General features: G+C 54.3%; 4 protein-coding genes across 9 annotated transcripts; all 4 read left to right on the forward strand.

Moving 5' to 3' along the window:
- Nucleotides 4-3,294, forward strand: LOC102184370. Of its 5 annotated transcripts, XM_013972276.2 has the most exons (9): nt 5-550; nt 874-981; nt 1,086-1,157; nt 1,387-1,472; nt 1,568-1,819; nt 2,178-2,384; nt 2,470-2,607; nt 2,861-3,013; nt 3,151-3,294. In XM_013972276.2, exons 1-9 carry the CDS (start codon nt 57-59, stop codon nt 3,207-3,209), a joined length of 1,569 nt encoding a protein of 522 aa, XP_013827730.1. In that variant the 5' UTR covers nt 5-56; the 3' UTR covers nt 3,210-3,294. The 5 variants fall into 5 exon arrangements, with proteins under 5 accessions (XP_013827727.1, XP_013827734.1, XP_013827730.1 ...); XM_013972279.2 differs by lacking the exon at nt 2,861-3,013; XM_013972273.2 differs by lacking the exon at nt 3,151-3,294 and having other exon boundaries at nt 4-550; nt 2,470-2,981.
- Nucleotides 3,031-15,853, forward strand: ACAP1 (ArfGAP with coiled-coil, ankyrin repeat and PH domains 1). Of its 2 annotated transcripts, XM_005693489.3 has the most exons (22): nt 3,031-4,047; nt 4,580-4,637; nt 8,405-8,524; nt 8,695-8,748; nt 8,854-8,912; nt 9,148-9,331; nt 9,461-9,505; nt 9,603-9,698; nt 9,812-9,886; nt 9,979-10,088; nt 11,271-11,322; nt 11,408-11,508; nt 11,793-11,916; nt 12,007-12,218; nt 12,799-12,868; nt 12,990-13,084; nt 13,181-13,353; nt 13,923-14,095; nt 14,636-14,745; nt 14,828-14,938; nt 15,302-15,351; nt 15,660-15,842. In XM_005693489.3, the coding sequence occupies exons 1-22, from the start codon at nt 3,995-3,997 to the stop codon at nt 15,758-15,760; spliced, it is 2,226 nt and encodes a 741-aa protein (XP_005693546.1). In that variant the 5' UTR covers nt 3,031-3,994; the 3' UTR covers nt 15,761-15,842. The 2 variants fall into 2 exon arrangements, with proteins under 2 accessions (XP_005693546.1, XP_005693549.1); XM_005693492.3 differs by lacking the exons at nt 11,793-11,916; nt 12,007-12,218 and having other exon boundaries at nt 3,647-4,047; nt 15,660-15,853.
- KCTD11 (potassium channel tetramerization domain containing 11) lies at nt 16,491-19,346 on the forward strand. Its single transcript, XM_018064567.1, has one exon. The coding sequence runs from the start codon at nt 17,304-17,306 to the stop codon at nt 18,000-18,002; it is 699 nt and encodes a 232-aa protein (XP_017920056.1). The 5' UTR covers nt 16,491-17,303; the 3' UTR covers nt 18,003-19,346.
- TMEM95 (transmembrane protein 95) lies at nt 19,425-21,074 on the forward strand. Its single transcript, XM_018064568.1, has 6 exons — nt 19,425-19,780; nt 20,007-20,063; nt 20,230-20,310; nt 20,411-20,431; nt 20,564-20,644; nt 20,760-21,074. Exons 1-6 carry the CDS (start codon nt 19,555-19,557, stop codon nt 20,849-20,851), a joined length of 558 nt encoding a protein of 185 aa, XP_017920057.1. The 5' UTR covers nt 19,425-19,554; the 3' UTR covers nt 20,852-21,074.

A 27,940-nucleotide genomic window follows, 5' to 3' on the forward strand; every position in this document is an offset into this window, starting at 1 on the left:
CTATGTGGAGCAGGGAGGCGGGGCGAGGTAGCTGAGAGTGGCCCCCTAGTGGGGCCATGGAGAAGCAGGAAAGTGTGGGGGCTGCTGGCGGCCTCAATGGAGAATCCCCTGGTGGGGGTATCAGGGGGGTGCCAGGAGGCATCGGAGGAGTCGAGTCAGGCGCCAGGTTGCTCTCCGGAGTAACCATGTTTCACGGTTCTGGGCCCCCCACGCACAATGGGGGAACTATAATTCGCAGTCCTGATTCTAGCCAGCCCTCCGGAGGGACAGCAGTCCTCGGTACCGGGCTCAACCAGCATCCTGGGGAAGTCGCGGGCCACAGCTTTGGGTCCCGTACAAAACCTGACGGGTTTAATTCCCCCTTCCCTGGAACCAGTGTATCCGGGACGTTCAACCCGGGGTCCGGGGCGTCTGGGTTGTACAACTCGGCAAACATTACGATATCAGAGTCAACTTGCGTGCGCCAAGACAGACCCTGTGAGGACCGGCCCCGGAGCATCCTAAAAAACAGCAGCTCCATCACGGTGCACAAATCCCCCGGGGCGGAGAGGTAAGGAGCCGGGGAGGAAGAAAGGGATTCCAGGCACAGGAGGAAGCCAAGGCAGGGGAAAGGGGGTGGAGTCCCAAGAACTAAAAGTGAGAGTAAGTGAGGGTAAGTGGGGGTAATTGGGTGGGGAATCCGAGGTTCCTGGCCTTTGAGAGAGAGGCAGGTATAGGATAAACCCTTGATTACATAGCACTTGATTATCATCAAGTGTAACCCCACCTCAGCCTCCTACACGTCGGAAAAAGTTTTGAATGACTGAGAGTGAGGGAGGACTGAGCATTAGGAGATTTCCTCCCCCTTTTTTTGTATCCTTTCCTCACCCGAAGGAGAAAGTCTCAGCACTGGGATGAAATGAATATCCTGGCGACCTACCACCCTGCTGACAAGAACTATGGCTTTATGAAGGTGGATGAGCCCAGCACTCCCTTCCACAGGTGCGAGTCTGCAGCTGTAGCCCTTCAGCTCCTACTCTCTACTCTAAGGAGAAGGGGAGTGCCTGCTGCCTGCTCTGAGGCACTGCTGCCTCCCTCCCTTGCAGGCTGCAAGACAGCGATGAAGACCTGCTTGCCGGTACCTCTCACGCAATGACTCCTGAGAAGTTAGCAGAGAGGTGAGAGTCCTGCCAGCCGTCAGTAGGGACCTGCGGCCTCCTGCCCCCTCCACCCCCGAGCTAGGGTCTGAGCCAGCTCTGCTTGTTGGCTCTCCAAATGGGAGGTACTACAATTTGGACCAGGACTCACTCAGGCCAAGGTGGGGGAGTCTGCCAGCTTGGCCCCAGCTACCACCTGCTCCCATTTTTTGTTCTCTCTGTGCCTCCAGCTGGTCTCCCTCCCTTTCAGGTTTGCAGCAATGGACAATGTCTGCCCCAAAGTCCTGTACAGCGATAACAGAAGCTCGGGGTCTTCAGACAGCTTTTCCAAGACACGTGAGATGAGGGGTGGGGTTAAGTGGAAGGGGAGGTGGAGTGAGAGCTCGGCGGAGAGCCTGGCAGGAAAGCCATGCTCTGACACTGGCCCACAGAATCCAATGATTTTGAAAAGCGCCGCAAGGCACACTACAATGAAGGGAAGTTCCTGAAACCTCAGAAAAACCCTCCCTTGGATAACAGCAAGAACAGCAGTGTGGGTGGTGTGAGTATGAGCAGTGGCAGTCGAAGTGCGTTGCTGGACTCAGAGCCCAGGCCTGTGGAAAGAGGTGGGGCAGGAAGAATGACTGGAGGAGTCAAGGGCCAGATTGGCCTAGTGGCCAGAAACCACATCCTAGAAGCCAAAGGTTAGCTATGGGGGGGGCCCCAGACACCCAAGGGAATTGTAGTCCAGAACCTTCTCCACTAGAGCTTGTCTTCCTCAGTGGGTGTCAGCCCAGGGCCCTGCTGCCTAAGAGGGAAGTCGTGCTGGCTGTTGTCCCCAAGGTAGACAGAGGGCAGCTGGGGTGGGGTCCCCATCAGGCCCCAAGGAAGGCTGGCTGGGAAGGAGGAACAGAAAGCCCCACAGAACTCTGAGGGGGTGGAAAGGTCACTGATGTTTTTCTAAAATGGGAGGAGGGGATAGAAGTGAGATGAGAACCTCAGGCTTGAGCTTCTCATGGCTGCTTAGGGGTCACAGTGAAGCTGGTGCCCTGTATTCTCTAGGTGCCCTTATGACTCAGATTGATTTGGGTGATTCCTCAGCTTCCCCTGCCTTCAGAAATCTGTCCCCAACTTCATCCACCACTGTGGTGTTGGAGAAGGAAATTGATCTGCAGCGCAAGGAGTATTACAGCAAAGGAAGATACCTGAGGTGCTGGCCCCACCCTGAGCTTGAGGAGGACACAGAAGATGAGCAGCAGAGCAGTGAGAGTTCAGCGGGGTCAGCCCAGGAGCAGGAGGGCTAAGAGCCAACAGACTGATGGGTGTGCCAACCCTGGTCCTCTGACACTTCCAGGCCCCACAAACTTGAACTGGGTGATCGAGAGTCCCATGAGCACTGAGGTCCGTCTGCTGGACCACACGGGAAGCTCCTCCCAGGATTTCCAGGCCACTGAGAGCTCCCGGAAGGTGATAGTGACATCATCGAAGCTTGGTGAGGGCACCAGGCCACCATCTCACCAGGCCTGGCTCTTGGCAAGCTCCCATCTTCCCAACCCCCTACTCCCTTCAGGCCAGCAGATCGGCAAAGGTGATGAGAGAGGCCCTCCACATTCTTGTGTGCAATGTGGATTGTATGGAGAGGACCCAGGGAGGCTCAGAGGGATGGGTACCGGCCCCCCAGCTTGGTACCACTGCTGCCCCCATGCCTCCTCCCTGATTCCTCTCTGCCACCTACCCCGCTCCAGGTACTGCCCGGTGCTCCAAAGATAGTGGGTCCCAAGCAATGTCTGACTGGTGTCAGTGGCTGGTATCCAAGGGGCTGAACTGGCAAAGCAAGGAAGGCTCAGAGAGGGAACCTGGAAGTCACCCAAACTTCCCAAACCAAAACCAGCACAGACGTGAGCCTGAGCAGGGGCAAGGGGCAAGCTGGGGAGGGTGAGGGGCTAAGTGGGTAGGTTCTAGGGAGTCTGGGGATCGTGGGCCACATCTTCTGCCTGTGGCAAGAAAGCCACTAACCCAGCCCCTCCTCTTCCAGAGGAAACCCTGCGGCTCCAGTGGACTCAGGAGGAGGAAACCAGACAATGGAAACTGTAGCCAGCTGGGGATGGGGTGGGAGCCAACTTTCCCTGCCCTTACCACCCTTGGTCAATCGGGATAGACAATAAAGAGAAGAGCAGGAGTCTAGGTGCTGTGAATTGGGGTCCCAGGCTGATCCTGAGCTGTCGTTGAGGAGAAGGGGGGCAGAGATGGAAGTTCACATGCAGGAAACTGCAGGCAGAGCAGAGCAAAAAGCTTGGCATAGCCAGGGGGACTGGACTCAACAGGTACCCAGGAGCCCAGGAAGACCCACCTGCAGTGGGCTGACAATGACTGGTGTGATTCAACCACACACTTACCAGTATCCTCTTTAATTCTTAAAACCACCCTGGAGGTAGGAGTTATCATCCCCATCTTTCAGATGAGGAAACTGAGGAATCAGCTTGCCCAGGGTCAGGCAATCAGGTTTGAACTTGTATCTCTCAGGCCTCCATGACTCAACCACTGAAGGAGGACAAGCTGAGAGAGACCAGGGCCCTAGGAAGGTGACTTGCAGATAGTCTCCGAGGGCGGGGCTGTGGCTTCTCTGATCTCAGGCCCTTCTCCACCCCTGGCCCCGCCTCCACCCCTCCCAGCACTGCCTGAAAGTGAGGGGTGAGAGCTTCTCCTAGGACACCCCTTGCCCCTAGGGAAAGAATCCTGTCCCCCACCCCCAGGCTCGCCCCAGGGGAGGACCCTCCCCTCCTCCCTCATCAGCACGTCCCCAGGCGAGGGGAGTGCCCGTACTTGCAGCTCCCCCTCCAGGCCCGAGGGCCCACTGGCCCCGGAGCGGTCTAGCTGAGATGACGGTCAAGCTGGATTTTGAGGAGTGTCTTAAGGACTCACCCCGCTTCCGGTAAGTGTACACAGGTGTCCAGGGGCAGAGGTGGGGAGGTCCAACACTCCCTAATATACACAACCTTCCCCATGTTGGACGGAGGATGTCTTTCCAGGGCGTAGGTCTCAGAGGGGCAAGATCCAGCATAGAAGTCAAAGCCGTACCTCTGGTGTCAGATCCTGTGCTCTGATGCTCTCCACCCTCTGCCAGTGTGGAGGGGGTCCCTCCAGCTTCTCTCAACCCCAGAGCTGGCACTCCCTCTTCCCTCTCTTGGGGACCCCTCCCCTCCCCCAGCACCTGCTCTGGGCGGTTAGCAACTTCCTGCCCTCGCCACATCCACCCTCTTTCTACCTTCCTGCTCTGGCCTGGGCCTTAGTAGCTCCCACACTGTGCAGGGTGAGCGAGCCAGAGCGGGTGGGTGGGAAGTTCTTAACCCATCAGCTTTTTCTGTCCAAACCCTTGGCTCCCAACCCCAACCCCTGACCCTGCCTACTGGACAGACCAGATAGGCCCAAGCTCTGTTCCCGTGACACTGTCCGTCCTTTCCCAGAGCCTCTGTCGAGCTGGTGGAAGCCGAAGTGTCAGAATTGGAGACCCGGCTGGAAAAGGTGATCCGAATGTGGAGGGGTGACCCAGGGTGCGAGTGAGACGAGAAGGGTAGGGCTGGGGAGAAAAGTAGAGACTAAGTATAAATTCTGGAGATTACCAAACATTAACCAGGTTGGGTGGATACTGGGGGCTACAGAGAAACCAAAAGGTGGTTCTGTATCCTTAAGGAGCTCGGAATCTTGGAAAACAAGACTCACCTGTGAACTTCCTTCTGAAGACCTGTGTTATGCGGGACCCTGAGCCCCCAGGAGTTTCTGCCCTCAGGGGACTCTCAGACTGTGGGCAACAAATCAGTAAAACACTGACACGATGCAGTCAGGCGTTCCTGGCTTCCTGGCTGCTCTTTACAAAAGCAGCATCACACTCCCATCCCCCTTATTTGGCTTTTTTTCCCCCTCTACAACATTTATCTCAACTATGTTATGTGTTTACTTGCTGTAGTAGTTTTCTATTGTATAACAAATGATTACACATTCCCTGACTTCAAATAGTGCACAGGTATTAGCATAGTTGTGGGTCAGCACAGCTTAACTGTGCTCTGCTCTGCTCAAAGCAGAATTCAGTCCTTGCTGTTGTGGGATTGAGGCCCTCATCTCCCAGAGGCCACCCACAGTTCCCTGGCCCCGGGCCCTGTCCATAGGCAGTTTATTTCATAACAGCTTGCTGCTTCTTCAAGGCCAGTAGTAGGCTTTCCCAAGCGTGTGCTGACAAGATGCCGTCAGTTTATGTCAGAATGTGATCACGGGGCAAATCCGTTACCTCTGTCATTTGGGGGCGCCATCCTATTTGCCCTTGCCACATGGTGAGAAGCATAATCCTTACTCAGCCACACTCAAGGAGTGAGGATTATGCAAAGGCGGGAGTCACAGGGGTTCCCTTAGCCTGTGTCTGTCCCACTTGCCTAGTTTGTTTCTTGTCTACTTTTCCCTCCTGGATTGGAAGCATCATGAGGGACTTTTACATTTCCCCTCCCCCGCCCCCCCCCCCAATCCCCAGGGCCTTTGCCATGACCTGGAAGTTAGTAGGTAACCAACTAATAGATACATTTATTAATGAAACAGATACATTTAAATTGGTGTATAGCTGATTTACAATGTTGTGTTAGTTTCTGGTGTTGTACACAGTTGTACACATGAATATATACATATATTTTTAAGTTAAACTTTTTATTTTTAACGAATTGCAGATCACAGGAAATTGCAAAACTAGCACAGAGAGGCACAGGCACCCATCTCCCAGCTTCCCCCAATGGTAGCATCTTCCATAACTGTAGTATACTGCTCAAACCAGGAAACTGCTTCTAGCATGATACAGTAAGCTGTCTAAAGACTTCACTTGGATTTTACCTGCTTTGCATATACCCTTTTTAAAAAAAATTCATTTATTTATTTAGCTGTGCTGTGTCTTAGTTGCTGCACATAGGATCTTTAGTTGCAGCATGTGGGATCCAGTTTCTGAGCAGGGATGGAACCTGGGCCCCCTAACACTGGGAGGATGGAGTGTTAGCCACTGGACCCACCCGGGGAAATCCCTGAATATACTCTTTAAAAAAAAAATCTTTGTGTATAATTCAGTGGCACTTTATCACATGTATAGATTCTTATAACCAGCATCACACTCAAGATACAAAACTCCTATCATTACAAAAAAACTCTTTTGAGCTTTTTTATAATGGTACCCTCCGTCCCCACCCCCTTCTTTATCCATGACAACCACTCATCTCTTTTCTATCTCTAGACTTCTCATTTCTAGGTTATCTAGGTGGAATCATACAGTATGTGACCTTTCAAGATTGGCCTTTTTTTTCCCTCTCAAAATAATGTCTTTGGGTTTATTCAAGTTGTGGCCTATCAGTAGTTATCAGCAGTTCATTAATAGTTGATGAGGAACTCATGCCTTTTGCATTGCTGAGCCCGTGCTATTGTATGGATGTACCAGTTTGTCACTAGTTCAGTCTTCTGAAAGTTCCTTATTCAACTATTTGGGCAGGCAGGGTGAATAAGGGAAAAACTGGACACTCAGTCCCGCAGGGGAGTTGTGATCCTCTGAGTCCTTGTCCCTTATTACGGACACTCAAGGGTGATATCTGATAAAATTTGATTGTGGTCTGTTTCCTGACCGTTACTGACCCTGCCAGCCATCTTCAAGTCATGCTATAGTTCCCTGAAGCCTTCACTAGCCTGAAAAAGTGTTTTTCAGTTTAACAAAAGTTCGGTGAGCAAACCTCTGTAGCCCATGTTTTCTGAGCCCCTGCTACCCAAGATTTCCTCATAGAACTGCCCTGGTGGTCTCTAGATCCCCAGGCTGAACTGACAGGCTCCATGAACTCTTGCCCCTTCCCAGATACAGTGACTCAGGCTGGAACCAATGGTGTCATCTCCAGGAGCCATGCAGTTCCTGCAGGTGAAAAGAACCAGGGGTCAGAAAACCTAGCTCTGGTTTCTGAGTCGGCCACCTCAAGGAGTGAGTGGGAGGGAAACCAGTCTTCAGGCTATTCCTACTGCCACAGGGGCCTCCCAGAGACCCTCCTCAGGCCAATCACTGGTCCTTTATTTATCAAGCCTCCTAGGCAGGTGGAATGAACTGGGAGATTGGGATTGACATACATATTTAAACTATTAACACTGTGTATAAAATAGATAATTCATGAGAACCCACTGCATAGCTCAGAGAACTCTATTCTGTGTTCTTTGATGCCCTAAATGGAAAGGAAATCTTAAGAAGAAGGGATTTATGTATATAAATGGCTGATTCACTTAGCTGTACAGCAGAAACTAACAACATTGTAAAGTAACTATCAGTTCAGTTCAGTTCAGTCGCTCAGTCGTGTCCGACTCTTTGCAACCCCATGAGTTGCAGCACACCAGGCCTCCTTGTCCATCACCAACTCCCGGAGTTCACTCAGACTCACGTCCATCGAGTCAGTGATGCCATCCAGCCATCTCATCCTCTGTCGTCACCTTCTGCTTCTGCCTCCAATCCCTCCCAGCGTCAGAGTCTTTTCCAATGAGTCAACTCTTCGCATGAGGTGGCCAAAGTACTGAAGTTTCAATTCCTTCCAAAGAAATCCTAGGGCTGATCTCCTTCAGAATGGACTGGTTCCAATATTATTTTTTTTAAGCCTCCTTGTTTGTAATTTAGGGCCAGACAGAATGGGCCCTAAGAGCACCATCTCTGCCCTGACCCTGTGGCCTGGCTGACTGATTACTATTTATGAGGAAATGTTCACTAAGCACAGAATGGACACCTCCAGACAGTAAATACTGTATAGATTTTTTTGAGGGGGGCAAGGCATGTGGTATCTTAATTCCCCAACCAGAGGTCATACCTGGGCGCTTGGCAGTGAGAGCTCAGAGTCCTAACCACTGGACAGCCAGGGTATCCCCCATTTCTGTAGAATTTAATACTGAGCAGGTAAAGCTCAGGTTTCATCCTGAGAGCCAGACAGTGTTTGAGGATGGCGTTTCTGGGGAACTCTGGATCCAAGCAGATGTCGCAGGGCAGGAGAGATGTCCGGGAGGTGAAACCAACTGGCTCCGCTGTCAGACTGGGATGGATTTTGATCCAGGCCCAGAGCAGTGGGAGCAAAGAAACCGAGATAAGAAAGCAGCTCGTGTGTATTAGAAACCAGACTGGGCCGCAGGAAGTGTAGGTGGGGGAGGGAGGGGCTCAGCCCTGGGAAAGGGGAGACAAGTCAGACAGGAGAGGAGCAGCACTGGGTACTGGTGGCGCCGGCAGGACTCCTTGTTGCTCTGTTGTTTCCCAGCTCCTCAAACTGGGGAATGGCCTCCTGGAAAGTGGGCGGAACTACCTTGCTGCCAGCCGGGCCTTCATTGTGGGCATTTGTGATCTCGCCCACCTGGGACCACCAGAGCCCATGATGGCGGTATGTGGAGGGTCCAGTCCAGGCTGTGGTGGAGTCTGGGATGTAGAGAGACCCTGGGGAAGGTGAGGGGAGGGTTGGTCTGGGGTCTGCTGGTCCCAGGTCAGAAATCTAGGGATGGGAGGACCCGACCGCCCTTGTCTGGTACTCTCTCTCTGCATCTTCTTGCCTAGGAGTGTCTGGACAAATTTACTCAGAGCCTGAGCCACAAGCTGGACAGCCATGCCGTAAGTGAGAGGGTGGGGGTGGGGGTGGGGTGGGGAGGGGGCTGGTGGGGGGAGCAAGGAAGTCTGTGGTCCTGACCCCCATCTGCCAACTTCTGCTTCCCTCAGGAGCTTCTGGACGCCACCCAGCAAACACTGCAGCGGCAAATTCAGACCTTGGTCAAGGAGTGAGTTGGGAGGGAAACCAGTCTTCTGGCCTCTCTCCCACTACCATGGGGGCCTCCCTGAATAAAGGAGTTGTGAGATTGGAGGCTTCTGGTGGCCTGATCATTATCCCCTACCTCAAGGGTCCCCTCAAAGTCCTGAGTGTCCATAGCTACAAGGCTGTGAATAAACCTTAGGGATTTCTCTGCTGGGGTCGGTGGGTGTATGGGTAATTCTGTGTTATTCCTGCACCTCCAGAGGTCTCCGGAGCTTCCGAGAGGCTGGCCGGGATTTCTGGCGGGGGGCTGAGAGCCTGGAGGCTGCTCTTACCCACAATGCGGAGGTTCCCAGGCGCCGGGCCCAGGAGGCAGAAGAGGCTGGAGCTGCTTTGAAGGTTGCTCGAGCTGGGTACCGGGGCCGGGCCCTGGACTATGCCCTACAGGTGCCTGTCCCTACCTGTCCTCCTGGGGTACCAGAGCCTCAATTACCTTGAGGCTGGAGTCACTGATGTGTAGTGGGAGGGGTGGGGTGTGTGTCTTCAAGACTGACCTGAGATCTTTTGGGCTCTCAGATCAATGTGATTGAGGACAAGAGGAAGTTTGACATCATGGAGTTTGTGAGTTGAGGTGGGGGTGGGGGTGGGGAGGGGCCTGCTGATAGCATGAGGGACCGGGGAAAGAGAGGGGTCTGCCCCCTGCCCACCTTGTCCCCAGGTGCTGCGTTTGGTGGAGGCCCAGGCTACCCACTTCCAGCAGGGCCACGAAGAGCTGAGTCAGCTGGCCCAATATCGTAAGGAGCTGAGTGGCCAGGTAGAGCCCCAGGGAGCAGGGAGGTGGAAGAGGGAGGGAAGGGGCTCTAAGATGACTCTCCTGGCCTGGTGGGTGAGGCTGGGGCCATCTGATGATACTCTTCCTGTGCTCAGTTACACCAGCTGGTCCTGAATTCAGCCCGTGAGAAGAGGGACATGGAGCAGAGACATGTGCTGCTAAAACAGAAGGTGAGGACTGGGGCCGCAGACAGGAGGCGGATGGCCCTGGGGCCTTGGTCTCTGGCCCCTTCAGTTGCCCTTTGACACTTTTGTGCCCCCAGGAGCTGGGTGGGGAGGAGCCAGAGCCAAGCCTAAGGGAGGGGCCTGGTGGCTTGGTCATGGAAGGACATCTCTTCAAAAGGGCCAGCAATGCATTTAAGACCTGGAGCAGGTGAGGAGTGAACATCCAATCGGCCAAAACCATCGGTTTTGGGTTTATTTTTGAGTGGTTATAGTGTGTTAAATGGGGTTTCCCAGGTGGTTCAGTGGGTAAAGAATCCTCCTCCAGAGGAGACCTGGGTTCAATCCCTGGGTTGGGAAGATCCCCCATACCCCCTGAGGAGGGCATGACAATCCAGTCCAGTATTCTTGCCTGGAGAATCCCATGGGGAGGGGAGCCTGGGGGGCTATAGTCCATAGGGTCACAAAGAGTCGGACGTGACTGAAGCAACTGAACATGCACGCGTGCACACACCACGTGTTGAATGCAGCCAGGAAGAACAGACAGACTGCCCCTACCCCCCGCCCCCCACTGCCTCCTTCAGAGACTTTATGTTCCATCAGCAAAGATAGACAGTGATATGGTAATTAAGTGAATTATATGTTATCTTAGAAGGTAAGAATACCATAGGCAAAAAACAACAAAGAAGCAATGTGGACACAGCCAGAAAGGAGCTGTGACTTTGAGTAGGGTGGTCAGTCTAGGCCTCCTGGAAAGGTGACTGCTGAGTGAGGACTGGAAGGATATATAGGGGGAGAATGTTCTAGGCTGAAGGAGGAGCCCTTCCAAGGCCCTGAGGAACCTGGAGCGTTCAAGGAACAGAGGGGAGGCCGTGGGTGTGGACAGAGGGAGGGAGGAGGAAGTGGTAGAAGATGCAGGTGGAGCTAACGGGGTATGAATCATGACGGCCTCGTTGGCTGTGCTCTGAGGGAAGTGGGGCGCCATGGGAGGGTGTGGAGCAGGGTGGTGACCTGCTGTGATGTGACCCCTTCCCCTTCCAGGGCCACCGCTGGCCCCTGAGGGATCTTTGTGCAAATTAAGAAACGGAGCCCCTTCTCCAAGATACTTATATTTGCCAAAATGTTGTAGTGATGGACTTATGTTATTAGACAAAGCATTTTTACTGCCATCTGCTGGAAACTTGTCTTTGTGAATCTATCACAACTGGGTGCTGAGATGTGACCAGCACCCCTCACATGTCCCCAGATGCCCCTCCTCTGCAACATGTCCTGGGATGGGCAGCCCAGGGCTCTCTTCTCAGTGAGATTCTGTGAAGCTGAGAGCACCACATTCCTCCTGTCCCTCTCCTGAGCCATACCCCCACATCATGAACGCTATTTCCACCTCTTCCAGACGCTGGTTCACTATTCAGAGCAACCAACTGGTCTATCAGAAGAGGTACAAGGTGAGTAGGCTGGGTCTTGGGTACTGGGCCCCAGGAGGACTCAGCCCTGCTGTGGCTGCCTGGACATCTGCCCTCCCCCAACCAGGACCCTGTGACTGTGGTGGTGGATGACCTTCGTCTCTGCACAGTGAAGCTCTGTCCTGACTCAGAAAGACGGTTCTGCTTTGAGGTCGTGTCCCCCAGCAAGTGAGTACAGTGCCCAGGGGTGATGGCCTGTGTGTCTCAATCTTACCGGCTGGCAAGGGTCTTGGAGGCCCCTCATGCTGCCCCAGATGTTAACCTTTTGTGGTCAACTTGGGGGGAGAGTATAGGACAAAGGGGCGTATCTAGAAGGGTATTACCAATTGGTGCAGAGGTATTTCCATATGACTGGCACCCGCCACACACTCGCTGAATGTCAGCCTGCCCATCCTGCCACTTGACTCCCCAGGGCTTAGACCCCTCCCTGCTCTCCATCCCCTCTGGTCCAGGTCCTGCCTCCTGCAGGCTGACTCAGAGCGCCTCATGCAGCTGTGGGTCAGCGCCGTGCAGAGCAGCATCGCCACAGCCTTCAGCCAGGCTCGACTTGAGGACAGCCCCCGGGGTCTAGGCCAGGTACCTTAACTGGCAGTGCAGGGCTGGGCTGCCCAGCGAGCTAGGAGATCCCTTCCCTTGCAGCCACTCTTTCTTCCCCTATCCCCACAGGGCTCGGGACACCTGGCCATAAGCTCCGCTGCCACCCTGGGCCCTGGCGGGTTGACCAGGGGAAGGGAGCCTGGTGGAGTGGGACATGTGGCAGCCCAGGTGCAGAGCGTGGACGGCAATGCCCAGTGCTGTGACTGCCGGGAGCCCGCCCCCGAGTGGGCCAGCATCAACCTTGGCGTCACCCTCTGCATTCAGTGCTCTGGCATTCACAGGTCTCTCCCTTCCGGGTCCCAAGCGTGGGCCCCTGCTCCTCCTGGGTTGGGGGCAGGAGACTTGCCTGGGTTTCCTCTCACACTCTGCCTGTTCCCTGGGCTGAGCTTCTGGGGCCCAAGGTGGACCCAGGTGGGCCCAGGCCCTCGGTGTCCTGGTCTGGCCAGGGCAGGAGGACACCCAGGGGAGTTGATCCATTTGTCTGGAGGAGGGGTGGGGTCAGGACTGCTGAGGGTTGGGGAGCTGATGAAAAGCGGAGAGAGATGATGTTATGAGGCCTTAGCAGGTCTATACAGCCCTCGGGGGAGCGGGGAGGGGAGTGGCATGGCAAGAGTTGTCCAGGCCAGAATGCCTGGAGAGAGGGGAGGAGGCTGGAGAAGATGAGGAGAAGGGAGGAGAGGGAATGGTGAACAGGCAGAATCCTGCTTGATCCAGGTCAAGAGCACGTGGCCCTGGCTGCCCTCTGCCTCCTGGCCCAGTGCATCTGCATGGGCCTCCCCACACAGGACCTTGCCCCTAAGTCTTTCCAGGAGTAGCAGCTGCCCCCACAGAGGGCCTGACATATCCCCTCTTGCTCTCTAGGAGCCTTGGAGTTCATTTCTCCAAAGTCCGGTCTCTGACCCTTGACTCATGGGAGCCGGAACTCGTGAAGGTGACTTGGGATGCTGTTGAGTGTATGGGGTTGGGTAAGGGCAGGGCCGCAGAGTCCTGAGGCTCAGACACTCACCCACACCCTACCTGTCTGTCTCTGTCTCCACCTGGGCCACCTGCAGCTCATGTGTGAGCTGGGAAATGTCGTCATAAACCAGATCTATGAAGCCCGAGTGGAGGCCATGGCTGTGAAGAAGCCAGGACCCCGCTGCTCCCGGTGAGGCTGGGGCCACCCTCCATTTGGGGAGGGAGGGAGGGCCCAGGACAAGAGGAGGGAAGACTGTCTCCTTCCCCTGCAACGCTCCCCCGCCAGGCAAGAGAAGGAGGCCTGGATTCATGCTAAATACGTGGAGAAGAAGTTCCTGACCAAGTTTCCCGAGATTCGAGGGCGAAGAGGTGGCCGGGGGCCCCCCAGGGGACATCCTCCTGTGCCCCCAAAGCCGGGGCGTATCAGGCCCAAGCCGGGGAGCTTCAGCTCTAAGCCAGGTATACGGTTGGTTGGGCATCTGTGAGCACCTGCTGGGCACTCAGCACAGTGCCAAGCCCATTGAGGAGGCACAGAGTCCCAGGTCTAGGTCCTCCCCTTGAGAATGTTCGAGGGGCCAGACTGTACCAGCACTGGTTTTATAAGGCAAGAGTTTCGGGGATTAAAGTGAAGGATAGGAAGGACCATGGGGCTGGGAGGAAGCAGGAAGGGCTGTGGAGGGTGCCAACAGCATGAGATGAGTCAGGAGAATGAGTGAAGGTCTCCAGAGGCCTGTGGATGAGGGTGGGGGCTTGGCCAGAGAGAGGGAATCAAGAGAGCTGAGGTTGACGATCAGCTCATTCCCATCATCCCCGCCAGTTGAGGTGGTCAGACAGGAAGAGGTGAAAGATTTGTCTATACTATATGCCTAGGGACCCACCCATATCCTCTCATACCCTCCATCACCCCCCACCACAATTTCTGGTCTTGGAGTCCTCCCCACAATTGAGAAGTGACCTATCCCATCACAATGTCAGGGGTCTGTGCTGGGGGTTTCCTTCTCAGATTCATGGCTGGTTCCCCTTCACAGAGCCCCCCTCTGAGGACCTGGAGAGCCTGCACCCCGGGGCCCTGCTCTTTCGAGCTGCTGGGCACCCTCCATCCCTTCCTACCATGGCTGATGCCCTTGCCCATGGAGCCGATGTCAACTGGGTCAACGGGGGTCAGGAGAATGCCACACCACTGATCCAGGCCACAGCTGCTGTGAGAGTCTTGGTGACCTCCCTACAACACCTTTGGTCTCTTCCTCTCTTCCCTCTCCTGACCTTGGTCCCAGCTCTTAACCCTCTCCCCAGCCCCTAGGGAGTGATAACCAGTAGAGTTAGATTGCTAAGAGGGTGAGATTTGGAGGCTGAGAAACCTGGGTTTGGATCCAGACCCTCACTACTTACAGCTGTGAACCTCCTTGTGCCTCAGTTTCCTCATCTGTAAAATAGGGATAACATGCCTTATTAGGTTGTGCTATGGATGTAATAACATGTAAACAGCCAGAGCAGAGGGACTTCCCTGGTGGTGGTCCAGTGGTTAAGATTCCGTACTTCCAAGGCAGGGGCTGTGGGTTCAGTCCCTTATTGGAGAACAGATCCCAGACGTCCCTTGGTGCGGTCAATAAATAAAGCTTAAAAAAAAAGAAAAAAAAAAAAGCAGAGCCTGCCATCCCATACCACTGAACTGACCCGACTCCAAAATATCTTTTGTCTCTAATTTGCCACGGTTTCTCCCCTTCTCTATTTCTCCATGCAGAATTCTCTTCTGGCCTGTGAGTTTCTCCTCCAGAACGGGGCAAACGTGAACCAGGTGGACAATCAAGGCCGGGGCCCGCTCCACCACGCGACCATTCTTGGCCACACGGGGTAGGGATGACAGGGATGATGGCCTCGGGAGGAAGGCTCCAGACAGGGTGAGGGGCCCGCTGAACTTGGCTATCTTGTCCAGGCTGGCCTGCCTGTTTCTGAAACGGGGGGCCGATCTGGGAGTTCGAGACTCTGAAGGCAGAGACCCCCTGACCATCGCTGTGGAAACAGCCAACGCTGACATCGTCACTCTGTGAGGGTGCCTGGGGAGGCGGGGCTCGCGCTTGCACGATCCACTTGGGCGGGGCTCACGCCAGACCCCAGCTTGCCAGGCGGGGCCTGGGAAGGGGCGGGGCCAGCTCCTGGACCAGACTGAGACAGGCTTCTCCGGGTGTTGACTGAGGCTTGGAGTAGGAAGGGGAGAGGACAGGATAAACTCACCTTCCTTAGTGGGTTTATTCTGAGAGAGGCATCATTCATTAACGTTGTCAGGAATCTGTAAAATACTAGACCCTGGGAAAACAGATGAATGAAACAACCCAGCTCAAAGGCTTGGAGGGTGGGGGTGGGGGTGGGGTGAGAATGTCGTCCATTCCTTAATTCTCTCCCCCTTCAGGCTACGATTGGCAAAAATGCGGGAGGCCGACGCGGCCCAGGGCCAGGCTGGTAAAGTACACCTCCCCTCCGCCCTGTGCAACATTGTAACTGGGCTTCTGGCCCCTGGTGACCTGTCCCCAACTCCCTGTCCTCAGCTTCATTAATTAATTACATTATTTATTCAACAAACACGTATTGGGCGCATCCTGCGCTCCAGGTCCTTGAAACAAAGCAGAGAATATGCGAGGGCGCTGCCCTGACAGTACCGACATCTCCTCCACCCACGTTGGAAGCGCGTGCTCTTACCAGGCCGGGCTGTCCCTATTGTGCTTTTCGTGCTAGGACCCAGCCTCTCAGCCCTTTCTCCCTCCCTTCAGGAGACGAGACATATCTTGACATCTTCCGTGATTTCTCCCTCATGGCATCCGACGACCCGGAGAAGCTGAGCCGGCGTAGTCAGGACCTCCACACGCTTTGATCCCAGGCCTTCAAGGGCTCGCACCCCCATCCCTTCCCTCCCCACCGCCCTCCCTTTCCATTAAAGCCTTTGTGCTTTGCTCTTCAAAGTTCATTTATTGGCCACCCTTTTCCGGCTGGTGAGAGATAGGGCACTGCGACTCTTGGGGTGCAGGAGCGATTGGGAGTTTTCGAACTGGAGTTACTGGAGGGGCAACTCCTGGGAGTGAAGTGGGAGCTTCGGCCTCTAGGGCGGGGGCTCGCGGGCTCAGGCGACGTGGCCAGACCAGTCCGGCCAGGCGGAGGCCGCTTGCGTGGCGTGGGTTGGGTCTAGCCTTGGGGAGGGGGGGCGGCTGGCATCCGGCAGGGATGGCGAGGCTGGCTCAGGCCACCCTGGCCCGGAGGCATCCCTGGAATGTGGATGCTCAGCACCCGCCCCCTCGGGAATTCCCCGTGGGAGTGACAGAAAAGGAACAGGTCCCCAACCCCTGACGGCTGGCCCTCAGTTTCTTGAGCGGCGGGATTGGAGATGCCGGCATCCACTGAATTGCAGACGTGAGGTCGGGCACACCTGGGGGCCCGTGAGGCCGTCGCGGGTACATCCGGAACGACGTAACTGAGTCACCCTCCGGACCCCACCCCCACTAGCGTGCGCTGGTCCAGCCTGTCCGCCCCGTCTCTCTGGTTCGCCACTCGGCTTCCACCACGGGGGGCGGGGGCGAGGGGCGGGGCGCCCAGGGGGCGGGGCTGCCTCTTAAAGGGCCCCCCGCCGCTGCCCTTAGGCCACTTCCTGGGGGCGGAGAGGACTTAAGCGGTTGCAGCGAAACCCGAGGAAGGCGTCGGCGCCCGGGTCCCGAGACTCCCGGCTGCTTCCATTGGAGTCCTCGGACACTCCCAGCTTGTACCGAACGTGCATCTGCGGTCCCCAGCCGATACAGAGGCACCCCTCCCCCCTCCCGCCATCAGCTCCGATCAGCCTCGCCTCCACCTCCTGGGACCCGCGCCGGAATCAGGCAAGGCAAGGCCTCAAACTGGCCCCCGGAGCCCTGCGTGGACCTGCCCACGGTGACAGCGATCTGCCCGAGAAGCTGGACCCTTCAGAGTCGGCCTTGTGCTCGCCACCGTCACCTGCTGGTTGGATTCTGGAAAGCCACCGTCTGAAGACCACAGAAAGGAATCGCTGACCACCCAGAATCGGATCTATATCTCCCGTACCTCTCTGACTTCCCTCTGCTCTTTTCATCCGTTCTCTCGAACTTTCCGGCGTCTCTGTGCCCAGAAACCATCCCCCACCACCAAGGCAGCTAGGGTGAGCCCCAAATCTTGCTGCCTTGTACTCCAACCTGTGCCTCCCACTCAGAGACAGTCTGAACCTTACCACCCAGTTCTGCACACATCCAGGAAGTTCTGCCTTTTCTTCTCTTTCAGTGCCTTCTATACTCCTCAAAATTTCTCCTCCTACTGTGCCCTCTTCGCCCCCCTCCTTCGGGGGCCCCGTGACCCTGAATGTCGGGGGAACGCTATATTCCACTACGTTGGAGACCTTGACTCGATTCCCAGACTCCATGCTGGGGGCCATGTTTAGGGCTGGTACCCCCATGACCCCCAAACTCAATCCCGAGGGAGGTGGCCACTACTTCATCGATCGAGATGGCAAGGCCTTCCGGCACATCCTCAATTTCCTCCGGCTGGGCCGCCTAGACCTGCCCCTTGGATATGGGGAGACAGCGCTTCTCAGGGCAGAGGCAGACTTTTACCAGATCCGACCCCTCCTGGATGCCCTGCGGGAACTGGAGGCCTCTCGGGGGACCCCAGCTCACACAGCCGCCCTGCTCCACGCAGATGTAGATAGCAGCCCCCGCCTGGTGCACTTCTCTGCTCGTCGAGGCCCACACCACTATGAGCTGAGTTCTGTCCAGGTGGACACCTTCCGGGCCAATCTCTTCTGCACCGATCCTGAGTGTCTGGGTGCCCTGCGGGCCCGATTTGGTGTGACCAATGAGGACAGGGCAGAGGGAGGCCCACACTTCCGTCTGGAATGGGCCCCCCGCCCCGCGGAACTCCCCGAAGTGGAGTACCGCAGACTGGGGCTGCAGCCACTGTGGACCGGGGCACCAGGAGAGCCACGGGAGGTGGTGGGCACACCCAGCTTCCTGGAGGAGGTGCTGCGGGTGGCTCTGGAGCATGGCTTCCGTCTCGACTCTGTCTTCCCTGATCCTGAAGACCTGCTCAACTCCCGATCTCTACGCTTTGTTCGGCACTAGGAACTGAGACCTGGGAATGCTGCCCTCAGTTTGACTTCATGGAGGGGCGAGGGGGAGAAAGAACCGGTCATTAAAGGGGTTGAAGATTCTCCTGAGGCCTTTTCCTAGCTCTGCTCCGGGAGCTGTGAGAGTCAGAGGCCCCATTGCACCTGACTGGAGAGCCCAAGTATGGACAGGACTCCCCACATTGGAGGGAGCCCACCAGGAGCCCACCAAGAGCCCACAAGATCAGTGGGTCTGGACTGGAGCCGATCCTGGGAGGGCTGGGGAGGCTTCCCTGGCTGGTCCTGCCTGAATCTGGGGACCTTCGGTGTTTCCTTGCTTGGAGCTCAGTATTCAGTGTCTGGAAAAGCAGGTATGCTTCTCTGCCCAGGCTCAACTTAGCAGGACTGTGGAAGGACGGTGAGGTCTGAGGGAAAGAGGAACTTTGGATTGCTCTAATGTGGTCTCCTGGACTGTGACTTCTCCTGGGGATGGTGGCCTCACCTGGCCTGACAAATGAGAGGTCAGAACACTGTGAAATATGGGAAGGGAGGTTCCTTGCTGTGTCCTAAGCCACCACTGAGGGAGACAGGGAGGGCTACGCCTCACCTTAGGTTGGCATAAGGGAGCTAGGAGAATCCCCGTTAACTGTGGGGCTGGAGCATCCCTCTGGAGATCCAGGTGTTTTAAAGAATCCCATGTTGAAGGTGGGGGTGGCTATAGGGAAGAGCGGGGCATCTTCTTGGGTCCTGGCCTGCCTTCCTTCATGTGTACGTGCCTGTCAGCCAGTGGCTCTGACTGATGCGTGGATCCCTGCATCCTGACTCTCAGCCATGTTGCTGGAGGTGGTGTCTGTATGCTGGTCTTCTGTGGCCTCTGCATGTCCAGGCCTGTTTGGGGTTGCCCAGCAACTGTTTTGGTACCAGGTGTGTCTGTGGTATGGGTGTGAGTAGACTGACAATTAGTTTAATCACAAGGGGTGTGTGTGCACATGTGCTTCACACATCCACGTAGGCAGGAGGGGCCTGCTGAGCTTTGAGTCACTAGGATCTTCTAATGAAAGGTAAGAGAAGTCACTGGGCTTAGCTAGGCCTTGGAGGCCTGTATAGAACTCTCTGTTGCTAAGGCAACCATGAGCCTGTTGCTAGGAGATAGCTGGGGAAGGCCCAAGGCTGCTCAGAGCGAAGAAGAGATGAACAGAAGAGTTTGAAAGAGTGGGGGAGGATGTGGACAGGGATGGGTTTCTGAGTCCCTGGGGGTATGGGATACTCACAAACAGCTTCTTCACTGGGGAGTCACGTACTGTTTATCACTGGTCATGATTTACAGGAAGAAAAATAAAATTGCTTTTGGAATCACCAACTCATGAAGGCTGCTGAGGGCTAGGTTGGGGGTATAGCAGAAGCCCTGCTTTCTCTATCCATCTCCCACTAGAAGAATTTTCTTCCAGTCCTCAGTTCATTGGGCCCCAAGTTTACCCCAGCCAGAGATGGGGCAGTGTCACTCACTGTGCTAGAATGCTCTAGAACCTCCAGACAAAGGGCTGGAATCAGGATCACAGAGCATTCCAATGCCTTCCCAGCCTAGGTGGGGCCAGCCATCCCTCCAGCAGCCCCCAGCAGGCCTCATGTGGACACTGGCACTAGGTGGGATCTTCCTGGCAGCCGTTGAGGCTTGTGTCTTCTGCCGCTTCCCAGACCGTGAGTTGTCGGGCCGCCTGGCTCGGCTCTGCAGCCAGATGGAGGTCCAGTGGAAGGACTGTGAGGTCTCCTGGACATTCTCGGCCTTTGCCTTAGGTAAAATCAGACATCCAGGGATGGGCCTAGCAACAGTCATCCCTGCGCCCCAACGGGCCTGCAAGTGGCCTCACAGCTCTGCCTCTCAGCCATCTCCTCAGTCCACAGCCCTCTCTGGACACGCTTTCTGCTCCCTCTGGGAGAGCTTCTTTGGACCCTGGGAAAGGGCCCAGAACCTCCTTCCAGGTCAATGAGGGAATCACCCTGTCCTTACCCATCTCCACAGATGATGCATCCTTGAACAAAATCACAGAGAAGACTCACAGAGTCCTGAGAGTCGTGGGTGAAGTCAAGGGGGAAGGCACAACCAAGGAGGGGGAGGAGGAGTAGGGAAGGGTGGAGGGCAGATGGAGACAGGAGAGTGTGATGGGGTGGTGCTGGGTGAAGGGGTGGAGGTGAACCAGCCCTGCTGAGGCCCTGGGCACTCTAGCTGCTTTCTGCCTCCCCAGAGATCAAAGGGTCTCTCTACTCACTCCCTTCATATTGGCAATGGCTTCAAAAGACCAAGCTCCTGGAGTACAACAGAGAAGGTACGGATGATGGGAAGGACCAAGGGGTGCCTAGGTCCTTGGGCAAAGGGGTGTATGGCTGAGCTCACCCACCCCCACCCTGCCTTGTCTTTCATTTCAGCTCTCTGCCCTCCCGCCTGCCGTGAGTAGGAAAGGGAAGGGGTAGCGAGAGCCAGGGGCTTGGGGCACTTCAGGAGAGCGGCCACGGAGGGCGGTGGAAGCAGAGAGAAACGGAGGCTTCCCGCCGCACTGCTAGCCCTACTGTCTCCTGCAGGGGGCAGCACCATCCTGTACAACTGTTCCACCTGCCAGGGTTTCGAGGTGTACTGTTGGCCCCGAAAGCGCTGCTTCCCAGGTCCTTACTCCCCACATCTGCCTCACCCCCACCCAAATCTCTGAGCTCTGAGGCTCCCCCAGCATCGATGGGTGTGGTCCCCAGGATCACTCACTGCCTCCTGGGTCCCCTATAGGAAGTCACGATCTTTGGGAAGCTCGGATCCTGCTCCTCTTTGTGTGCGGAACTGCCCTGCTCCTGGGTGTTCCGAGCCTCGCGGTGGAGTGAGTTGCGGGATCAGGGCGGGAGACAGCCTCACCACTTCCCACCAGTACCCCCTCATCCTTCCTCCTGCCCTCGCGGCCCTTCCCTCCTCCTTTCCCAGGCCTCCCACCCTCTGTTTTCCCTCAGGTACAACCACTTCCGAGCAAAAAGTTGACTTGTGAAAACGAGGACAGAGTCTAGCCTCCAGTTCTAAGGAGCTCGTGTACCCACGACGTCCACTTCTCTCTTTGGGTTGGGGGTGGGGTGGGGAGGGCGGGGGACAGCCAGACCCTAAGTTCCAGCCCCAAGTGGTTCAATCTTCCAGACCCTGATACTCAGACATACCCCATAGTCCCAGTGTCAGATGGTCGCCAGGGACCCAGGCACCCACAGCTGGAAAGTTCCTCCCCTTCATCCCTCAACCAATCAGACGGGGGCAGTCCCGTGCCAGGAAAATATCTACAGAAGGAAAGAATCCCCTCTGCTCACCACCACTCCCACATCCCCTTTCTGCCTGTTCCCGGAACGTGGGAGCTGCCAGGCCCCAGAAACTCCTCTTGGCCCTCCTGTGACTGATTGGGAATCCGGGAATGAGTGTTCTGGAAAAGTCCCTCCCCCTAGAGTGAGACCACATCAGTCAGCCTGCTGGCATGCTCCCCTTCCATTTAACATTGTGAAGCCTCCCACAGAGAGAGGCCTCCCTCCTGCCAGGCCCAATTAAACGTGCTGTCAAATGGCCTCCGCCTCTGCCTGGCCTCTGTCTGCAGCTGGGTAGGGCAGGGGGAGAGAGAGGTTCGTGTAGCACAGTGGTTCTCAACTTGGGGAGGTGGGGATTTTGCACCAGAGAAGATTTTTTTATTGTTTTGATGGGGGGTGGGGTGGGGAATGTAGTACTGACATCTAACTGTTAGAGACCAGGGATGCTGATAAACATCTGAAAATGCATGGGAATGTCCTCCAGGACAAAGGATGATCTGGTCTAAACATTCAGCAATATGTGGTTGAGAAACCCTGGTGTCTGGTCCCTTGGTTAGCAGGAGTTTAGATTTGGGGGATGGGAGATGGGACATGAAAAGAGAGGCCTACTCCAGCTATAAGTCACAGTCCAAGGGCCTAGGCCTGGGAGGGATCCTTGCCTTCACACAGCCCCATGGTTTTCAAACTGGATACTGAAGTTCAAACTGGAAACGAAGCTCCCAGTTCTCAACCAGCTGCGTGTGTGCGTGCTAAGTCACTTCAGTCGTGTCCGACTCCACGACCCTATGGACTGTAGCCCACCAGACTCTTCTGTCCATGGGATTCTCCAGGCAAGAATACTGGAGTGGGTTACCATGCCCTCTTCCACGGGATCTTCCCTACCCAGGGATGGAACCTGCATCTCTTATGCCTCCTGCATTGGCAGGTGGGTTCTTTACCACTAGCACCACTTGGGAGACTGCATGTAGAGTCATCTGGTCATCTTTAAAAAACTACCTGTTTAAGAAAAAAAAAAAAAAAAAGCTACCTGTTGCTGGGTCTTGTCTCCAGAGATTCAGAGTTTAGTGGTCTCATATGGGGCCTCAGTTAATCTAATTTACAGCCAGCCAGGGTTAGAACCACTGTTTGGGGGAATCTGTAAAGGTGCTGGGGATAGAGAGAAAGGAGTAATTTATCCCTTCTGGAGAAACACCTTCCATTTTGTTTTACACATTCTAGTCCAACGCTTTCATTTTATACCGAAAATGGAACCCAGAGATCATATGGCACGCCCAAGCTCATACAACAATTGAAACATTCACTCATTTGATAAATACTAAGTGATTGCCAGCCAGGCACCGGACAACGCTGACACCCACACTGGGGTGAGAAGCGCCCTGCTGACACCCCAGCCACAGCAGCTCTCCTTTGTCTCCAGGAGCTGTCTCAAGCCCCCCAAGAATGTGCCCTCTTTCCAGGCTCAGCATTTTAGAGCTGTCCTCCTTCTCACACCCAACATGCAGTGGGTCAACAGTTTTGCCCATCTCTGAAGGACCTTGCTCCTCTCTGCCCCTCCTCCTGCTCTATGGGCCCCAGCCCTCTCTGGAACCCTCTTTCTCCCCGTGGAGCCCAGTCTCCCAAATGTGCATCTGACTCTGCTCACTCCCCTAAAGCCCACTCTGCACCCTTAGCAGCCACACTGGTCTTTTTTTTTTTTTTTAATATTTATTTTCCTGGCTGTGTTGGATCTTACTTGTGGGGTGGGGACTCTCTAGTTATCGTGCTTGGGCTTAGTTTGCCTGCTGCTTGTGGGATCTTAGTCCCCCTACCAGGGCTCGAACCTGTGCCCTCTGCATTGGAAGGCAGATTCTTAACCACTGGCCCACCAGGGAAGTCCCCACACTGGTCTTCTTAAAATTCCACATCACTAGACCCTCCTGCCCAGCATCAAATGATGCTTGGAAACTTGGGCTCTGGAGTTGGGCTGCGTGATTTCAAATCCTGGCTCTGGCATTTACCAAACCTTGGGAAAGTTATTTTTCTGTTCCTGTTTCCTCATGTTTTAAATGCGGACCATGTATTTCTTTGATTCCTTTTTTCGTTCGATCTACATTTTAACATCTCTGAAGGACCCATTTTAAATTGAAGACATGTCATAGCATAATGGTATATATTACAATCGAAAATATCTTAAATTCAGTGCAGTGGCACTTTCCTTACAGAATGACTGTGAGGTCCAAATCAGTTCATATAAAATGCTTGGGACTTTGCCCAACATGTAATGGGCCCTCATTAAGTATTAGCCATTATAATCTCTTACTTAAAACCTTCCCTAGCTTGTCTTTGCCTATAGAATATAGAGTTGGCCCTTGATCCTGACATTCAATACTCTCCACCTGCAGCTCCCCTCGTCTTCTTTAGTCCTCAGGCCAGAACTGTCCAGACACAGAGCTGGAATCCCACTTGAAAGCCCCACAGGCATCTCCGACTCCACATGTCCACCTTTCTAGACCTATCTTCCAACAGGGTCACAGCCATCCTCCTCCCCTCATGCCATGCGCCCACTTCTCACCAGTAAGTGGTCTATCTCGGTAGGTAATGCCTCTTGGAATCCAACCCCCTGGTGTCCGCTGGGGCTTCACCTCAGCTCTGCCCACCCCACAGCCACCCTGAGTCACTTCTAGTTGCCCAAATACTGTTACCTCATATCTCCTTCCTTTGCCCAGGCTTGTTCCTCTGTCTGGAAAGACTTTCTCCTTTGGCTCAGATATCCCCTCTTCTGAGAAACCTTCTCTGAGCCCCCAAGGCTAAGTGGAGTGAGTCTGCTCCAGGCTTCTCTTGTGTGGCACCTGTTTACCTCAGGTAGTGGTGTTTCTTTACACATCTTCCTGCTGTACCACACACTACTCTCTAAAGCCACTGCTTAAGGTTCTGGGTCTGTTCGCTCAGAGCCTGGCACATGGTAGATGCCAGGAAGTGTCACTGATGACTGCAGCACCTTCTCTGAACCCTTGTGATAGGTCTTCCTTGGGTAAGCCTTTCATGAACACTTTGCACAGGAGGCTGGTGGAGTTAGTATTTGTTTTGTGCACATGAGGCCAACCTACCAGCGTGTGGCCTGTCAGGGCAGGGATGGTTTTTCAGAGCCCCTCACCAATCAGGAGGTTGCTATGGGGTGTGGCAGTTTTAAACAATGGCCCCATACTCTGTGACAAGCTGCCTATCTGAGGTAGGTGCTATGTATCCTTCCCTTGAACCTGGGTTCCATGGCTAGCAGGCTCACTGAATGTGGCAGAAGTGACACTGAGCCACTTTCTGAGCCCAGGCCTTAAGAATCTGTCACCTTCTGCCTTTTGGGACATTCACTCTGGAACTCAGTCGTCATGCTATGAGGATGCCCAGCCTATTTTAAGGGTCCCCATGGAGGGATTTGGCCAAAAGCCAGTATCTGCTGCCAGATGTGTAAGTAACGCAGCCCTCCACTCTCAGATCATCATCCCCAGACTATCAGGTTTTCCACCCAAGGCCGCAGACATAGTAGAGCAGAGATAAACCATTCCCACAGTGTCCTGTTGGAGTTCCAGACACAAAGTCCAGAGCATAATAAAATAGTTATTTAATGCCACTAGGTATTGTTATTCAACAATGGATAACTGGGATGGTGGGACAGAAAGAAGAGCCTAGAACCTGGTACTAAAAGCCCTGGGTTGGGACTTTCCTTGGGGCCCAGTGGTTAAGACTTGGTGCTTCTACTGCAGGGACCTTGGGTTCAATGATCCCTGGTCAGGGAACTAAGATACTGCATGCCATGGTGGTGTGGCCAAAAGTAATAACAACAACAACAACAAAACGCCCTGGATTGAGGATATGGCTGGCACTGCTGCTGCTGCTGCTTCTGCTGCTAAGTTGCTTCAGTCGTGTCTGACTGCCACTTCCTATTAATAGCTGTATATGTACATGAAAAACATCAGTTCACCAACCTGAGCTTCAGTCTTCCTACCTGTAAGATGGAGTTAATGATGTTAACAGATATGGAGACTATGTGTTATTTACCTATAGCTGTGGAACAAATTATTCTACAACTCAATTGTCTGAAACAGTAAACCCTTATTATCTCATGGTTTCTGTGAATCAGAAATATAGAAGCAGCTAAAATGGGTGTTTCTGGCTCAGAGTTTCTGGTGAGGATGTTGTCCAGATGTAGGTCAGGGTTGTAGACATCTAAGGGCTAGAGGGTCAGCTTCCAAGATTCCAAGATAGCTCACTCAAATGTCTGGCTGGCTGGTTGGTGTCGGCTGATGGCAGGAGCCCTCAACTTCTCGAAAAGTGGAGCTTCTCCATTGGGCTACTTGACTGTCAGGATATGGTGGCTGGCCTCCTCCAGAGTGAGTGATCCAAGAGAGGGAGGTAGAAGCCACACTGCCTTTCACTACCTAGCTCATAAGTCACACACCATACTCACAATATCCCATTGATTACACTCTTTGTGACCCCATGGACTGTAGCGTGCCAGGCTCCTTGTCCATGGGATTCTCCAGGCAATAATACTGGAGTGGGTTGCCATTCCCTTCTCCAGGGATCTTCCTGACCCATGGATCGAACTTGTGTCTCTTGCATCTCCTGCATTGGCAGGCAGGTTCTTTACTACTGCAACACCTGGGAACCCCATTGATTACACAGATCATTGTGGAAAAGCACGACACTGTGATACCAGCTGGGGAGGTTCACTGGGAGCTGATTTGGAGACCAGCTACCACACACATGGGCACAGTTAATTCAATAGCCCCACAAGGTAGATACTCATAATAATCTCATCTTGAAGATGAGGAAACGGAGGTGTACAAACATGAAGTAACTTGCCCAGATTTATAGGATGGTAAGTGATCAAGCTGGGATCCAAACTCAGGTAGTCAGACTCCAGAAGTGAGCTCTCAGCTACTGGTTAAAAATAATAATAATAATTAATTAGGTTGCAATAGATCTTAGTTGTAGGACATGGGATCTTTAGTTGCAGCATGCAAACTCTTATTTTCGGTATGTTGGATTTAGTCCCCTGACCAGGGATGGAACCCGAGCCCCCTGCATTGGGAGCTTAGAGTCTTAGCCACTGGACCACCTGGGATGTCCCAGAACTACTGTTCTGTAAAGGCCCTCAGCTCCATCATGAGCCTGTTGGAATATGGAAGATTTAAGACTGCTTCCACTTTGGAAAGAAAACTGTCAGATAGATACAAAGTGGTGGGCTGGTGACTCCATTAACTAGTGAGCAAGTGTAAACTGGAAAAGAATGAGACCTTAGGGTCCTGGGAGATGGAGATGGGGTAATGGAACAAGAGGCTGTTACTCAAGGGTCTGGGGAGAGCTAGCTATGTGGGGCCAGGGAGTGTCACATGGGGAGGGGGCAGGGGTGGGTTCACCAGGAGAACACTTATGGATTAAGTTTAGAAACTCCCATCCCCATCACTGCCATCAAAGGAGCTCCTGATGTCAAAAATCTCCTTTGCTTCACTCTATCCAGATGACTCTGACTCGTCCATTTGTTCAACAAAGGTTACTGAGCACTTATCATATGAGTCAGACACCATACTGGGCATGAGGGACATAGCAATGCCCAGACAAGATGAAGTCATATTCTACCTGGAGCTTGGAATCTAGCAGGAGAGATAAGGCAAGTTACTGGCAAATTCTATCAGAGCAATGAGTGCAATGAGAAGAAAGCACAAGGATCTTAGGGTGTAGGGGAAGAGTCCAGACTAGATTAGGGGTAGGCTGCCTGAATTTGGCAAGGCCAGATTTGGAGAAGGGTGGGAAGACTTTCAAGAAGAGGGAATAGTCATGCAAAGGCTCAGAGGAGAGAGAGAACCAGAATGTTGGGGGGCTTTCCTCTGCTGAGAGGTTGATGTGGTCAGGGAGAAGGGGAAACGCTCAGTGATCTCAGGGATCAGGGCAGCAAGGGAGAAGGCAGAGGCACCAGCATGGTTCCTGATGAAGGATGGGTCCTATCTGTCTGCCAAACCCAAGGTGGGGGAGGGGAGGTTGGCCACTGGGCCGCCATCTCTGCATGTCCTCCTGGTTCTCTGCCCTGTGGGGAAAACTTGGCTCTGGTGGTGTGAATGTGCTCATCTTTCTTGGATGCAGAGCCTGCAGGGCCAGGCAGAAGTTGGGGAAAGGCAGATGGAGAGGGTGGAGGGGGTGGTGCTCTGGGCCTCCAAGTTTAAGTGTTAGCTGGATGCCCCATCTCAGCCTGGAGGCAGGCCTCCCGAGGCAGGGGTGAGAATCATCAGGCTCTGCTCCTCCATACCCCATCATCTTTATTGGCAAAGGTGGGGGAGGAGAGAAGCTTAATTCCAAAAATAAGAAACAAAGGGGGATACAGAGGCCTCTGATTTCCTGGGGTTTTTTCCCAAGTGAAAGACAAAGGTGGGTGGAGCCTCTGCCTCTGGTTTCCTGCTGGAGCACAGAGGAACCAGGCCAAGAGTTCAGTCAGGAGCGCCCCCTCCTCAGTCTCCTCTCCATCCCACACCAAGGCCAGCAGGGCAGCCTCTCTCCCCTGAGCCAATGGTCACAGCCTCTTCCTTGAGTTCCCTCCTTTTTCTCTCTCACCTTTTCCCAGCCTCTTTACACCTCGGGTTGGTTGGTTCTGTCACTCTCCTGTTA

This window comes from Capra hircus, chromosome 19 (assembly GCF_001704415.2).
Source record: "Capra hircus breed San Clemente chromosome 19, ASM170441v1, whole genome shotgun sequence".
Taxonomy (NCBI): domain Eukaryota; kingdom Metazoa; phylum Chordata; class Mammalia; order Artiodactyla; family Bovidae; genus Capra; species Capra hircus.

Excerpts from the sequence above, each read along its gene's own strand:
- TMEM95 (XM_018064568.1), top strand. The coding sequence starts at position 19,555 with ATGCCTTCCCAGCCTAGGTGGGGCCAGCCATCCCTCCAGCAGCCCCCA. Across the intron at positions 20,311-20,410 it reads CCTGGAGTACAACAGAGAAG|CTCTCTGCCCTCCCGCCTGC; the intron begins GTACGGATGATG and ends CTTTCATTTCAG. Across the intron at positions 20,645-20,759 it reads CCGAAAGCGCTGCTTCCCAG|GAAGTCACGATCTTTGGGAA; the intron begins GTCCTTACTCCC and ends GGTCCCCTATAG.
- ACAP1 (XM_005693489.3), top strand. The coding sequence starts at position 3,995 with ATGACGGTCAAGCTGGATTTTGAGGAGTGTCTTAAGGACTCACCCCGC. Across the intron at positions 4,638-8,404 it reads TGGAGACCCGGCTGGAAAAG|CTCCTCAAACTGGGGAATGG; the intron begins GTGATCCGAATG and ends GTTGTTTCCCAG. Across the intron at positions 12,869-12,989 it reads GGGAGCCGGAACTCGTGAAG|CTCATGTGTGAGCTGGGAAA; the intron begins GTGACTTGGGAT and ends GGCCACCTGCAG.
- KCTD11 (XM_018064567.1), top strand. The coding sequence starts at position 17,304 with ATGCTGGGGGCCATGTTTAGGGCTGGTACCCCCATGACCCCCAAACTC.
- LOC102184370 (XM_013972273.2), top strand. The coding sequence starts at position 57 with ATGGAGAAGCAGGAAAGTGTGGGGGCTGCTGGCGGCCTCAATGGAGAA. Across the intron at positions 1,158-1,386 it reads CCTGAGAAGTTAGCAGAGAG|GTTTGCAGCAATGGACAATG; the intron begins GTGAGAGTCCTG and ends CCTCCCTTTCAG. Across the intron at positions 1,473-1,567 it reads AGACAGCTTTTCCAAGACAC|AATCCAATGATTTTGAAAAG; the intron begins GTGAGATGAGGG and ends ACTGGCCCACAG.